The sequence below is a fragment of the Capricornis sumatraensis genome, chromosome 4 (assembly GCF_032405125.1).
Source record: "Capricornis sumatraensis isolate serow.1 chromosome 4, serow.2, whole genome shotgun sequence".
Lineage (NCBI taxonomy): Eukaryota > Metazoa > Chordata > Mammalia > Artiodactyla > Bovidae > Capricornis > Capricornis sumatraensis.
In genome coordinates, this window is record NC_091072.1 from 119792795 (window position 1) to 119807984 (window position 15190).

The 15190-nt window shown below is 51.5% G+C and overlaps 1 protein-coding gene across 2 annotated transcripts in view; it reads left to right on the top strand.

Moving 5' to 3' along the window:
* Positions 1 to 4416: 4416 nt before the first annotated feature.
* Positions 4417 to 15190, top strand: part of CYTH4 (cytohesin 4) — a 30617-nt gene continuing 19843 nt past the window's right edge. For both annotated transcript variants that reach the window (XM_068970135.1, XM_068970134.1), the window contains exons 1-2: positions 4417 to 4503; positions 13687 to 13769. In XM_068970135.1, coding sequence (XP_068826236.1) covers positions 4485 to 4503; positions 13687 to 13769 — 102 coding nt within the window. In that variant the 5' untranslated portion in view covers positions 4417 to 4484. The remainder of the gene's footprint in view (positions 4504 to 13686; positions 13770 to 15190) is intronic.

Sequence of the window (15190 nt, forward strand, 5' to 3'; positions counted from 1 at the left end):
TCTTCCTGGCTGCGTGACCTTGGACAATTCACTTAACCTCTCTGAGCTCAGTTTCCTCCTGTATAAAACAGGAATTGTAACACACTTCATTGAGATGTAAAAAGGATTAAATGAGATGATATGCACATCGCCTGACAAGTAGTGGGCCCTCCAGAAATAGTTGTGTTGGTTGTTTGGGGATTGTTGTGTGTTGTCCCATAACCAACTATGAACCTTCACCTAGTGTACATGAAGGAAACAGAGGCTTCTAACATCAGATCAGAAAGAACTTCAGAAACAGCCCTTTAAGGGGAGCCCTTCTCATCTTCACTCTTCTTCCTAATCTCAAATTCAAGCATAACAGCTAGAGATTATGCGGCCACTTTGGACCATGAGGAAACCTCAAGGACAGAAGCAGTAAGTTAGAAGGAGCCTGCATCACTGATTACCAGGCTTCCATGAGAGTAGTCCTGTATTACCTACCTTGGGCTTCTTTCTCGTAAGAGATAAATACCTCTGCTGCTGGTGCTGCTGCTGCTGCTGCTGCTACGTCGCTTCAGTCATGTCCAACTCTGTGCAACCCCATAGACAGCAGCCCACCAGGCTCCCCCGTCCCTGGGATTCTCCAGGCAAGAACACTGGAGTGGGTTGCCACTTCCTTCTCCAATGCATGAAAGTGAAAAGTGAAAGTTAAGTTTCTCAGTCGTGTCCGACTCTTTGCGACCCCATGGTCTGCAGCCCACCAGGCTCCTCTGTCCACAGGATTTTCCAGGCAAGAGTACTGGAGCGGGCTGCCATTGCTATACCTCTAGTTTCTTTAAACCATTGTTATTTGGGTTTTCTGTTTCATGTTAACAAACTTAGTCTTATCTGTCCCCATTTTGCAGATGACTAAAAACAAGGCTCAAAACAAGGGAGAAGTTCACACAAGTGGCAGATGTTGAGTCGGGATTTGAATCCAGGTCTCCATAGTTCCCCTACTGTTGACTCTACCAAACCCTTTGCCACTCATAGTGAGAGCACCTGAGCTGCAAGAGACGTGGGTTCAATCCCTGTGTCAGGAAGATTCCCCTGGAGTAGGGAATGGCACCTGACTCCAGTATTCTAGCCTGGGAAATCCCGTGGACTGAGGAGCCTGAGAGTCGGACGTGACAGAGCAACTGAGCACACACACTCCGCCACTTCCCCTTTCGTAGCCGTTTGTTTGTTTTCTGTGTCTATGATCTTCTTCTGTTTTGTAAATGAGTCCATTTGTAGCAATTTTTTTTAGATTCCACATAGTATGATAATCTCTAGGTCCATCCATGTTGCTATAAATGGCATTATTTCATTCTTTTTATGGCTGAGTAATATTCCTCTGTGTGTGTGTGTGTGTGTGTGGAACATCTTTATCCATTCATCTGTTGATGGACACTTGGGTTGTTTCGATGCCTTAACTACTGTAATAATACAAGCAAGTCTTTTAAAGGATAACATTTTCAGACCCATTGTTAACACTTTTTTGCACAGACAATGGTACCTTTCTCCCCATTTCTCTTTTTGAAGTGACCCAGGAAATTTTTTTTGTGCCTGAGGCCCAGATTTGTTGAGAAGGTTCTAGTTTATCATGAATATAAACTCAATAAGTGTCCTAAGAGACAACCTTGAGTTAGGCAAGAACCAGTGGGCAAGGGGTGGTGGCATAAGGGCAGGTCTGAAGAGTCCTGAAAGTTCTAGACCAGTAGTGAATAGGCCCAGCCACTGGTCCTGAGCTGGCCACTCACTCAAATTCCAACTTGGCCAAGCATCTCCCAGAAAGGAGCCCCAGTTTTCTCTTTTCTGCATGTCTCCATCCTCAACAGGCCACCCAGGGTAGCTGGGCCACAGGGCTTCTTAAAACCTTGCCTCGAAAATCATGTAATATCATTTTGCCACATTCTAGAGGTTGAAGAAAGACATAGCCCAGCCTAGATTCAAGGGGAAGAGAAGCAGACACCACCTCTTAGTGGGAAGAATGGCAGTGTCACAATGCAAAGGGTGTGGAGAGAGCAAATGGTGGGGATCTCAGCCAGCTTTTGCGTCAGCCAGGCCATCTCGACTGTGTGCCCTTCACTCACCCATTCATTCATGCATCCACCCATTCAGTGTATACATGACCACCTACCAGGCTCCCAGCACTTCCCAGACATGGAATACAGAGGGGAGCTTGTCTTCAGGGGGCCTCAAGACTGATGGGGAAACAGATAAGCAAGCCAACATGCGCCACAAAGTTACAAGGAATTCGTGTTTACAGATCTTTATTTACACCGCACTTTTTCTGATAAAGGATTGAATCAGCCTATCCAAAAAGGCACAAGCAATAAAATTATGCATTTTAACCCCCAAAGAAAACTGAAACCAAAAGGAGAAAGAAGATAGTGTTTGCTGAATAGCCAAGCACCTCACACATATTCTCTCCCTCCATCTTTTTCACAAGCTTGAGGAAAGGATTCAGTTCAGTTCAGTTCAGTTGCTCAGTCGTGTCCGACTCTTTGCGACCCCATGAATCGCAGCACGCCAGGCCTCCCTGTCCATCACCATCTCCCAGAGTTCACTCAGACTCACGTCCATCGAGTCCGTGGTGCCATCCAGCCATCTCATGCTCTGTCATCCCCTTCTCCTCCTGCCCCCAATCCCTCCCAGCATCAGAGTCTTTTCCAGTGAGTCGACTCTTCGCATGAGGTGGCCAAAGTACCGGAGCTTCAGCTTTAGCATCATTCCTTCCAAAGAAATCCCAGGGCTGATCTCCTTCAGAATGGACTGGTTGGATCTCCTTGCAGTCCAAGGGACTCTCAAGAGTCTTCTCCAACACCACAGTTCAAAAGCATCATTCTTTGGCGCTCAGCCTTCTTCACAGTCCAACTCTCACATCCATACATGACCACAGGAAAAACCATAGCCTTGACTAGATGGACCTTAGTCAGCAAAGTAATGTCTCTGCTTTTGAAAAGGATTATTATACCCCTTTTATAGTTAAGTAAACTGAGGTTCATGGCAGATAAATAACTCACTCAAGTTCCCACAGGTCCTGAATGGCAGGGGTGAGTCTCACTGCTGAGTCTGGCCTCAAAGTCTGTGTGTGACAACAGAGCAGCTGTAAAAGAGCTTTGGATTTGATGGAGCTTCCTAGCAGCCTGGGGGAAAAGGGAAACTGAACATATTGCCCAGTTCAGTTCAGTCGCTCAGTCATATCAGACTCTTTGCAATCCCATGAATTGCAGCACGCCAGGCCTCCCTGTCCATCGCCAACTCCCAGAATTCACCCAAACTCGTGTCCATCGAGTCAGTGATGCCATCCAGCCATCTCATTCTCTGTTGTCCCCTTCTCCTCCTGCCCCCAATCTCTCCCAGCATCAGAGTCTTTTCCAATGAGTCAACTTTTCGCATGAGGTGGCCAAACTACTGGAGTTTCAGCTTTAGCATCAGTCTTTCCAAAGAACACCCAGGACTGATCTCCTTTAGAATGGACTGGTTGGATCTCCTTGCAGTCCAAGGGACTCTCAAGAGTCTTCTCCAACACCACAGTTCAAAAGCATCAATTCTTCAGTGCTCAGCTTTCTTCACAGTCCAACTCTCACATCCATATATGACCACTGGAAAAAACCATAGCCTTGACTAGATGGACCTTTTTTGGCAAAGTAATGTCTCTGCTTTTGAATATGCTATCTAGGTTGATCATAACTTTCCTTCCAAGGAGTAAGCGTCTTTTAATTTCATGGCTGCATATTGCCCAGTGGACACCTAGATGAGAAAAAACTAGGTATTACATTAAGGGGAGGCAAAGCCCTGCTTAGCACTGAATTAATTTTTCTTTGCTCAAGGAAGAGTTGGTGAAAGAGAGTTTATGGGATGGAATTGATGGGGCTCAGCTTGGACCATCTAAGTTGGATGATCCTTTTTAAAAAAAAAAATATGTATGTATTTGGCTGTGCTAGGTCTTAGTTGCTGCTCACAGGATCTTTGTTCTTCATTGCAGCATGCAGAATCTTTAGTTGCAGCATGTGGGATCTAGTTCCCTGGCCAGGGATTGAACCTGGGCCCCCTGCATTGGGACTGGGAATATTAGCCACTGGGCCTTGAGGGAAACCCCCTGAATGGCCCCTAAGTTTATAGGCAGGGAGGTTCTGTCCTCCAGTAAGCATCTTCATCTGTGTGTGTGTGTTTCTCTGTGTCACTGTCTTTCTCTTTTCACCCACCCTCTCATCCCTCTTTCTGCCTCCTTTGCCTCTATTCCGCCCTTGCCTACACTCGAAATGCAAAGAATCCCTACCACTCAAACTCTGCCGGTTTTAGGAAGTACTGCTACGTCAAGAGCCTGCGCACCAGACCCCAGCAAGACAGGACTTCCTCCCCAGGCTGTGCTGGGCGGGGCGAACGGGAAAGGGCCTGGTGTGTCTGAGGTGACACAGCCCTGCCTGAGCAGCCCGAGTGGCAGCGGGGTCAGCGGGCTGCGGGAGCGCAGGCCACTCTCCCCCAGGGGCTTCAGAATGGACTTGTGCCACCCAGGTAAGCACCTGGGCCGACCTGGCTAGGCCTCACTTTCCTGTTCTATAGTATGGGGGTAATAGTGCCTGCCTCACAGGAAGCAGCATGTATAAATAGATAGAACACAGGTGGGACATGCAGAAGCAGGCGACAGACCTTGATGAGCTCAGGCTAGGCGCCAAGCTGTGTTGCAAGTAATGGGAGTCCAGCAAACCAAGCAGGCATGGCCCCTGCCCTAATGAGCTCACACTCCAGAGGAGACAGACAGTAAATATATGAATGTGCTGTCAGATGGTGACAAGCAGGATGAAGAACAGTAAGGTGAGATAAGGAAGATGGGAGAGGGTGGCCAAGAAGGCCTCAAGAGGAGGCACTGTTTGAGCAGAGACTTGTAGCAGAGAAGGGAGTGATCCATGTGAGTTTCTGGGGAAAGAACATTCCAGGCAAAGGAATCGTCAGTGCAAAGGCCCTGAGGTGGAATTGAGAAAGGTGGTTTGTGTTGAAGATGATGATGTTGGTGAGGATGATAACTGTCTGGGTGACATAATAACCCTGCAGCCCGTTTGGCCTCTGGTGGGCGATGATGGCCTTTGGGGAGGCTGAGGACACCAGCTTTGCCAGTGAAGGGACCGGCAGGGTTGAGCAGCAGGGGCTGTGGCTGAGAGTCTGCCTGGTAAGCAGGCAAGGAGGCTGAGCAGCTGGTATGAGAGCAGGACCAGGCTGTGTCGCGTTGTGTATCTGTGATGCAGAAAGGACTGGGACTAAACCTCTGTGCCCTGCATCTCAGAATGTTCCAGCATGGCCTGAAACTCCAGAAGACATAGGCTGCCTGGAGCTGTCCAGTTCCCCAGGTCCAGATGACATGAACCCTGTTAGCAACAGAACCCTTTCTTCAAACAAAACCTAAGACAGAGCATTCTGACCCCACCCACTGCGCCTCCCCTTGCCCCAAGTGTTCTGGGGAACACAGTTAGAGAACCACTGATCTGTTTCAACAGCCCTCCTTTACTTGTGTGCTCAGTTGCTAAGTCGTGTCTGACTCTTTTGTGACCCCATGGACTGTAGTCCACCAGGCTCCTCTCTGTCCATGGGATTTTCCCAGGCAAGAATGTTGGAGTGGGCTGCCATTTCCTCCTGCAAGGGATCTTCCCAACCCAGGGACTGAACCCATGTCTCCTGAGTCTCCTGCATTGGCAGGCGGGTTCTCTACCCCTGAGCCACCTGGGAAGCCCTCATTTACACATGGAACGAAAGAGGGGACACAGTCTTGCTGAGGCAGGATGACTCCACGCCTCCCGGCTGCCTGTTCAGCACTCTCACCAGGCCCCTGTGCTTCTCCTGGAGGCTTTTGGGGCCCGGTGGCTCATGGAGTGTATGTCTTCAGTTAACACATCTTAGTGGCAACTAGGGGGGCAAGAGGAGCCCCAGGAGGAGCAGTGCCAGGCTCAAGGTCACTCAGCAGCTGCGAGGATGACGGGAGACAGTGAAGTAATTCCTGCCCCCCAACTACCTGTCTTTGCACCATTATTCCTGGGGTCTTCAGACACAAAAATCTTTAGGATGGTTTGTTTCCACCACGCGGGGAGGTTGTCCTCAGGAGACTGAAGCTCACAGAGGTGAACTGGAGGACAGGATGGAATTGTTCAAAGTCAGGCAGCCAATAAGTGGCAGAATAGGGACAAGATCTGAGAGGAGTGAGAGCCCCAGTTTAGCCTGGGCTGTGGGGGAGGGACGGGAGGGGTGGGGCCTCCCAGGGAGGCCAAGAGGTGAGTCTCTGCTTCAGGCTGGTCCTGGAAGGACAGGGATCCAGCGGAGTCACTGCAGGCAGTCTCTTGGGAGATCTGAGGATTCCACGGATCAGTTCACCTATTCATTCGTTCATACAATAAGCAGTCCTCTGGTGTGCAGGTCCTGGGCTGTGCGATGCTGGAGACAGCAATGACCAGGCCACAAGCCCAGCCCCGAGGGAGCTGCTGGTCTGGCATGTAGGGCAGGGGAAGAAAAATCCTGCAGGACGGTGACCCAGGGCAGATGTGCAGAGGGGCACAGACCTGCAGCCTGGGAGGGAGACACTTTCCACCCAGGGCAAGGGTGATCTGGGAGGACTTCCTGGAGGAAATGAAGGGAAGAAAGGTCATTTCTCTGCTACCTAGACTGGGTCTTTATTGGAGCTCCTTCACAGCCTGGTGACTTTCCCTCTCTGAGCTCAGGAGTGTCATCTCTAAGTGGGCACCATCATCCCAGCAAGACCTAGGGAAGCGACCTGGTTCAGATCCCACCTCTGCACCAACCTGCCAGCGGTCACAATGGGCCTCTTCCTTCTGTGGGTTTCAGTTTCCCCACTCGTACAATGGATGGGATGGTGGCGAAGGGGCTGCCTCCCCACCTCCAGCTGTGGGTGTTTGATACCCGCAGGTCCCCTCCCCCGGGTCTGCTGAAACGCTGAGCGGTCTGGGCAACAAAGCCCCGGTGTGACCAAAGGCAGCCGTGGGGCTGGTGCAGCAAGACTGCAGGTTAAAAATAGAGGCAGCTGGGCTGGGGGAGGAAGCCACACGATGCGATGGGCGCACAGGGCCTCAGGGGCTGGGGCGAGTGTAGCTCTGCTGGCCGCCCCCCACCCCAGATCCCCTTGCTGGATTCAAGGCCCGTGGATCGCACCCCCTCCTGCCCTAGAAAGGGGAAGCGGGTCCAGCTGTCCTGGAAGTGGGGCTATGAGCAGATTTCTAAAAATATGCTGGGAAAGAGGAAGGACAAAGGGGAAGTAGAGAGGAGCTGGGGAGCTGGTTGGGGCGGCACCTGGGCACACTCAGCCGGCCTGGGCCTGGGGCACAAGAGGCGGGGCGGGGGTGGGGGGACAGCCCAGCTTGGTGAGGAGGAGTCGTTGGCAAGGGCGGCCTTCCAGAGGTATGGATTTACAGCCCGGTGAAGGGTAAACAGATCTCATGGCAGCGGCAGTTGTTACTATTTTAATATTCTTGTGTCTTTTATCGTTATTGTCACTATTCTTATTATTATTAAAAATCCATCTGCCGCGAGCCGCGCCAGTGCCTGAAACTTCGTCATCACCTGAACTGAAATCAGCAGTGACCCCTCTCAGGCTGCGCCCTTGCCACCCTTTCTGAACCTCAGTGCCCTCGGCTCTGAAATGGGGAGAAATCCCTACTTTTAAGCAAACAGGTGAAGCGTCGGAAAGCCCCTGTCCACCACGTGAGGAGAGCAGCAGGCTCGGGGTGGTCTGCACTGTTTCGGGGTTGGAGTGGGGTTAGACGTACTTGGCCAGCCTCCAGCTATTTGGGTCAGGACCTGACAGAAGGGGACGGTGGCCTGAGAGAGTTCAGGAACACACCTGCCAAACCATGAAAGGAGCTACATGAATAAAAAGGCAAGACCTCCTGGCGGTCCAGTAGTTAAGACTCTGCACTTCCAAAGCAGGTAGCACGGGTTCGATCCCTGGTCGGGGAACTGAGATCCCGCGTGCCATGTGGCCAAAAAATTTAAATCATTAAAATAAAATTGAGCCTTAAAAGAAAAATTTTTTAAATAAATAACCTCTCACTACCCCCTTGTCATTCCACTTTCCCAGGCGGAAAAAAATAGCACTTTCCCCAGCTCTATAATGTTGGCCTCGTTTTATTTTTTTACCCCAAAAGAGAAGGGGCCTCAGACTGCGGCCATCACCCTGCACCTTGTCTTCATCCTCCTTGGTGGTCAGCAGTTCTGGGTCAGAAGATCCACACTTAGAGTCTTGTGGGGGTTTTTGACGATCTGTACAGAGATGCCTGGCTGCAGAAGATGGGTGTCAAATTGGGTATCAAAGCTGTGGCCTCAGAGCCCCAGATGGGCCGGGGTGTGAGCCACAACTCTGCCACCTTCCAGCTGTGTCCCCTTGGGCAGGTCACTTAACCTCTCTGAGCCCCCAGTGCCTCATCTATAGAATGAGATTTAGAAATACCAGGCTCCAGAGTCAGGGTCAGGATCAAACAAGATAGTGGATGGCAAGAGCCTGGAGTGCCCAGGGCCTGCAACACAGTAGGGGCTCAACCAGCATGTCTTTCCTTTGCCAGCAACTTGGCTTGTTTGTGGAGCAAGATCCCAGATTTGCTGCGGGGATAGAGGAGGTTGGTGGTGCACAGATGGAGGGCCCCAGAGGAGATGGAGAGAATGAGTAGGAGCTGCCAGGCAGGGAGGAGAACGAAGGGCATTCCCGAACCAAGGAACAGAATGTGCAAAGACCTGTGGAGGGAAAGAGCAGCCAAGAGGCCCTCAGGCCAAGGGCAGGGGTGGGTGCAGTGTGAGATGAGCGTCGGCCAGGTAAGACTTGGAGTCTTCTTTTTAAGATTGATTTATTTGGCTATGCCAGGTATTAGTTGCTACATGAGGGACATTTAGCTGCAGCATGCAAACTCTTGGTTGCAGCATGTGGGATCTAGTTCCCTGACCAGGGATCAAACCTGGGCCCCCTGCATTGGGAGGGCGGAGTCTTAGCCACTGGACAATGGGATGTCATGGGAGACTGCATGGGAGGGACAGAGTGGAGGCAGGGAGGATTCAGGAGGCTCTAAGTTATCTGGAGAGAGTAGCCTAGGGTCTGGGTGAGGGTGGAGGCTGTGGAAACAGAAAGAAGATAAACAGGGCTTGGTGATGAAGGACACACGAGGCTGAGTGAGGTGTGTGTCAAGGTGCTTCCTGGGGTTCTGGCCAGGGTATCTGAGGGGCCATTCCCACAGCTTCAGAACTCAGGAAGAAGGCCAGGTTGAGGGGACATTCTAGGAGTTCTGCTTTAGTCGCAGAGACAAATGAGCTGATGGTCAGAACACAAGAGGGGTGGAAGGGTCTGAAGCTCAGGGCAGGGAGTTGGAGCTGAGAGTATGGGTGTGATTCCTTGGCCCAGGAGGAGAGGGGGTAATAATGAGACCCCACAGGAAGAGAGGAGAAGTCAGCCTGGGCCCCAGCCATGGGATCTCCATGGCTCATCCTTGACCATCTACCGTGGGGAGCATCCACAGGAACGTGGAATTCCTTCCTGGCTTCTATCCAGCAAGCAGCCAGTCAGGAATTTACTTGGCCTCCACCAGCAGGTGTACCCTGGGCGAGAAACGGGCCTTCAGGACAAACCCCTGCCAACAGGAAAACAATGAAAAGCAAACAAACACAAAAGTTGGATCTTTCACTCCAAAGTCAACTAGAAGTGACTGGGTTTTTCCACCGTGGAACTCAGCCTCCCTCCACTCCTGACGGAAGAGTTCCTGGTCCCAGTCTCTAGCACTGCCTCCACGCTATGGCCCCGCTCCAGTCTCCATGAAGATGGCCCCTCACTCTGTTCATCCCTGCATGTTTCCAAAGGCATGCAGAATCTACCTCTCCTGGGATGGAAGCTTAGGTGTGGGAAAACTAGGGTTCTGATGCCAGCACTGCCACTTCCTGGCTGTGTGACCCAGAGCAAGTCACTTCACCTCTCTGAGTCTCAGTGTCTTAAACTGAGAAAGATCCATTTAGAGGTTAATGAGACGCTTACTTTGTCCCTTGGTATAAGTGCTACCTCCCCTCACCTCCACCCCACTCCCACTTGGAAACCAGGATCTCTAGACCTCACAGTTGCAAGGAGAGAAAGGAAATCTCCCAAGGTGGTCACTAGAAGGGTGGTACCACTCCTGGTTCCTGAATCCCAGTAGATTACCTCTTGGGAACAAAGCACCATCTAATGGTCGTTGATTTAAGGTGTGTAGTACATCTTCAAGGATGGTGCCCCATCCAAGCAGTTTAACACCTCCAACTGACAGCTCAGCTGCATCTTCAACAGGCTGCTCGTGGCTCCATCAGGCCAGCATCTTCCAGTGGTGAAATGTGTGAGAAGACCATTGGGTCCTTAGGCCGCATGCTCCTCCCGCACCTTCTTCAGTGTAAAGAGGGCTCCTTGGTCCAGTGGGATGTTTTGCTGTGTTCTGGGTCAGCAGATTGAGCCCTTGGATAGTGGTGCTAGCCCAGGCTCTGTGGGCAGGAAAAGCCACCATAAGCAGAATGAGGGACCCAGTTTAATAGATTTGCTGCCAAGTTGCTGGCTGCTCTTGTCGAAAAACAGTGGGTCTCTGTTGCTGGCAGGTCTGAAATGAAATAGTGGCAGTAGCTTGGGGACCCTGGATGAGTGAGTCCACACAGGGCCTCCAAAGAGGCCACATGGCTGCTTCATCCATGTACCATGATAAAAGCATTGGGCTATCCAGGCAGAGACTGGCTGAGTCATTCTCTCTGCCTGGTGATTTAGTGACTCCCTTGTGGTGGCTGTCTCCTGGGGAACATCAGCGTGTTTACAAAAATCTTCACACTCTGCCCACTGCCATAGGGGCACCCGCTTGCCTCTTCCCCAGGCCTTTTTGTTCTCAGTCTTCTTTCTTTCTGAACAGTCAAGGCACCTTCTTCTACTCATGCATGCAGGTATATTCTCGCTTCACACTGCTTCTCTTTCCACATGAAATAGATGCCTTTCCCAAAGCTCTGCCTACTGGAAGGACTTCTCACCATTGTCCTTCTGGAACATCTTGAGCAGGGTTGTAGTTGAATAGCTATTCGGTTTTACTTGTAGCCAAACCCTGAGCCATCCATCCCAGAACTAAGTGCAGCCTTTTCCTCCTTTGCCATAAGGTCGCAAGGGACCCATCCGTGAAGACACAGTATGAGCTGGGGCACCTGGTGTAGCAGCAGTGGATGACATGGGGGTCTGGGTCAGCTGTCCCTGGGGCTTCCTGGATCCTTCTGTCTCTAAGGACTGCTGTTGGGCTCACTTGACTTTATCACTTGGTGGGTCAGACAGACCTATTCGGCTGCTTGATGAGGGGATCATTATCATATATTCTTGATATAGTGTTGCAGAAGCCTTCCTTCTCTGGGCTTGGCCTCTCCTTCAGTCAATAGGGCTTGGGTCTAAAAACTGGCTTGGGCCTTGACTCTTTATATAGTGACTGCCCAATGGGAGCAGTGTATCCTTGGGTGAGGCAGCTCCATTTGGGCTGAGGTAAGTTCTGAGGAGGGACTCAGCTGCGAGTCCTCAGCAGGTCACACACGCCCACACCAGCCACTGGGGGAGTGGGTGCCTTGGTCCTGCAAGGGAGAACCAGGAGGCATAACGTGGCATCCATTATATGTGTGTTGTACCCTTACCATATGCCACATACTCACAGAGTGTTTGGCCAAAGTCAGCATTTTCAGTCCTGACAACCACCCTCTAGGTTGTGGTTCATGTTTCAGAGACAAGAACACTGTGTTAGCTGTTTCACGGTTGGCTGATGTAACAAAAAGGCTCAGAATAACAGAGAGTGAGACATCCTCTTCTTCATCCAAAACTTCTCTCTCTCATTGAAAAATGATTCTTCTCCATATGGATGCCTGGAGCCCAGATTCCTTCTAGCCTGATGCCCTGCCATCTCAATACCCAGCTGACATCTCAAAGTCCAAGATAGCTGCTCAGTCGACAGAAGGGGGACGTAGGGAAAGGGACCCCTTGATATTCTCTCTGCTTTTATTTGGAAGAGATCATGTCTGTACTCGCAAAACCTTTAAGAAATGTGATCAGGCGCTTCCCAAAGTGAAGCCTTGAGAGTCGAGAGGATTTGGATGAGCAGACAAGAAGAGGCATCCTAGGGTGGAGGAGCTATGGAGGCCAAGGTGGGGAAGTAAGACTGTTAGACCATTTGAGGGCAGGCTGCAGTGGTGGGCTCTTGTTGAGAATGGTGGGGAACAAGGCTGGCTGGAGAGGCCTGGGAGACTGTGGAGGCCTCAGGACCAGGACAAAGACTTTCTCCTCTAAGGAATGAAGATTGCATGGAGATTTTGACCAGGAGAGTATTATGGGACAGAAAGCACAGCAGGGTGAATAGCAGTGGGTCAGCTGACCCAGGCAGGGAAACGGTCATAGCGCCTTGCTCAGGACACTGGAGCACCCACGTCTCCTTTCATTCATTTCCAGGTGAATTGTAGTCACCCCCACCCAAGTCCCACCCTGGCAGCAACTTGCCCCTTTGGAACCCTGGCCAGTCCCCCTCACCTCTCTGAGCTTGAGTGAAATGTCCCCCCAAATCCAGTTTCCTCATCTTTATAGTAAGGATATCAGGACCACCCTACTAAAGGCTCATTACCTAGCCTCTCCTGAAGGTAGCTGTGGCCATGTGACAACAGGTGGCCAATGGGATGTCAGGGAAAATGATTGCCACTTCCTGGTCACACAAATACATGACTAGATGAGAGATACATGATCCAGTGAAGGAATGAAGTTACGGTGAAGGATGAATGCCTCTGGCAAGTATGGCACTGAGTGCTTGCTGTGTCAGCCTCTTTCTAGGTGTGGTGTGTGTGCTCAGTCATGTCCAATGTTTTGTGGCCCTGTGGACTGTAGCCCACCAGATTCCTCTGCCTGTGGAATGTTCCAGGCAGGACTGGAGTGGGGTGTCATTTCCTCCTCCAAGGGATCTTGCCGACCTGGGAATCGAAACCTCGTCTTTTGGGCCTCCTGCATTGGCCGGTGGACTCTTTCCTTTTTTTTTAAATGTATTTATTTTGGGGCTCTGCTGAGTCTTGGTTGCTGTGCAGGCTTTTCACTGGTTGTGGTGAGCGGGGGCTGCTCTCTAGTGGTGCTCAGGCTCCTCACTGCAGTGACGTCTCTTGCTGTGGAGCGCGGGCTCTAGGGTGCAGGCTCAATAGCTGTGACACACAGACCTAGCTGTTCCGTGGCATGTGAGATCTTCCCAGATCAAGGATTGGACCTGTGTCTCCTGCAATGGCAAGTGGATTCTTCGTCACTAGCGCCACCTAGGAAGCCCCTTACTAGGTCCTGAGGATATAGCAATGAGCAAAATTGTTGAAACGCCTGTGCTCAGGGGGTTGAGTGGAATGAGTAGAATACAAACGACGCAAGTGAACAGATGGCTGAGCGAGTCTGAGTGAGTCTGTACCCAGAGGGGCAGAAGAAACAAAAAGCTGGTGGAAGGCGAGGGTGGGGCAAGAACTGCTTTAGAGAGAGCAGTCAGGGAAGGCCTCGTGGAGGAGGTGGCGTCTCAGCCAAGGCCTGAGTGAAGAGGGCAAGCAAGTCATGGGTTTCTGGAGGGAGGAGAGCCCTGGGGAAATGAGAGCTAGCCGGGTGGCTAAGGATGGAGCTGAGGGATGGAGGGGAGGGCTGGGAATGAGCCAGGGAACGACTAGCTCTTCTCTCTCCAGACCCAGGGGAGCTGAGCAGCGGAGAGGCGGAGGAGCTGCAGAAGATCAAATGGCACCGGAAACAGCTTCTGGAGGATATCCAGGTGTGTTCACACTCAGCTCACAATACACACGCTTTTGTCCACACTCATGTTCACGCCCTCGAACCGCACCCACACATGAGCAAACACTCTTACTCACTCCTGACGCAACCAGGACCAAGAGCAGGCCTAGATTCCAGCCCACTCGGAGCCTTGGCCTTGGCCCTTAGGAGTGGGAAGGACAGAATTCCCAAGGGGACTCCCTACTCCTGGCTCAGCTTCCAGGGCCTAGAGATAGCCACGAGAGCAAGGCAGAGAAAGGGAGCAATTGATTAAGCACCTACTATGTGCAGAACCCCACCTTCGTGGCCTCTATCTGGTTTCATCCCCATCCTGAGCCTCAGCTTCCACCCTCCTAACATGTAGACCATTTAGTCAAGATAATGCCAATATCTGCCTAGCACTTTGCCACCTCACCAGCTCTCAGACATTAGCTCATTGATTCCCAGAAACCTTCTGAGACAGGCGCTGCTTCTGCTCTTGGAATGAGCCATGCAGCTCAGTCCTGCCCCTGGGCCTTTGCACTCACAGTTCCCTCTGCCTGATACTCTCCAAGCCCTCCTTAGAGCTCCTCCTTCTCCTAGTTCATTCTTGGCTCAAATGTCTCTCCTCTTAGGGGCTGCCCTGTCCACCCTGGCTGTAGCTGCTGGAACCCTACCCTCCACCCCACCACGCATATACCTAGGATTCCAGAGAAAGACAAAGGCACAGGCTCATTCCCTCAGCAAGTACCTACCACCTGACAGGCTCTTTCTAGACCACTGCTTTGATCATGTTCTGTGTGGTCATTTCAATTGTCCCAAGATCCCAACCCCACTGGACCGTGAGCTCCATGTAAGGGGAGCCTGGGTCTGTTTCCTACCACTGCATCCCCAGCCCAATGGTAAGAGCATAGTAGGTGTTCAATTAATAATTTTGCATGAACCCACCCCTCATTTTATTTGTGGAGAATTCACTCAGTGACTGGGCCAAGATCACATGGACTTAAAAGCTCTAGGTTCCACGCTGCCCCTAGGTCCCAGGACAAACCCCTAGGAACCACCCCGCCTTCCAAGGTCTTGGTGGAGGAGAGGGAGGGCCGGGGTGCCTTCAGGGGCTCTTTCCAGGTGCTCATGCTGGAGAGGGATGCTGGACAAGCTGCCACCTCTCCCCATCTACCCAGTGGTGGTTGTTGGCAGAGTTAGGGGGTCCCCTGGAAACATGTTGGACACATGATCTCATCTCTCTGGGCCTCAGTGTCCTCTTCTGTAAATTCCGCTGGAATTGCAGAGTCCACGAGAAGAGAGCCTAGGCTGTCTTGTACCATAGTGCACCCAGAGAATCTGGCTTGTAGTGGCCACAGAGTCTAGGGTAGGGTAAATGGATGGAGGGAGGGAAACCAGAGAGGAGTTGGGCCCTGATCACAGGGCAGGAGTTTGTCCTTC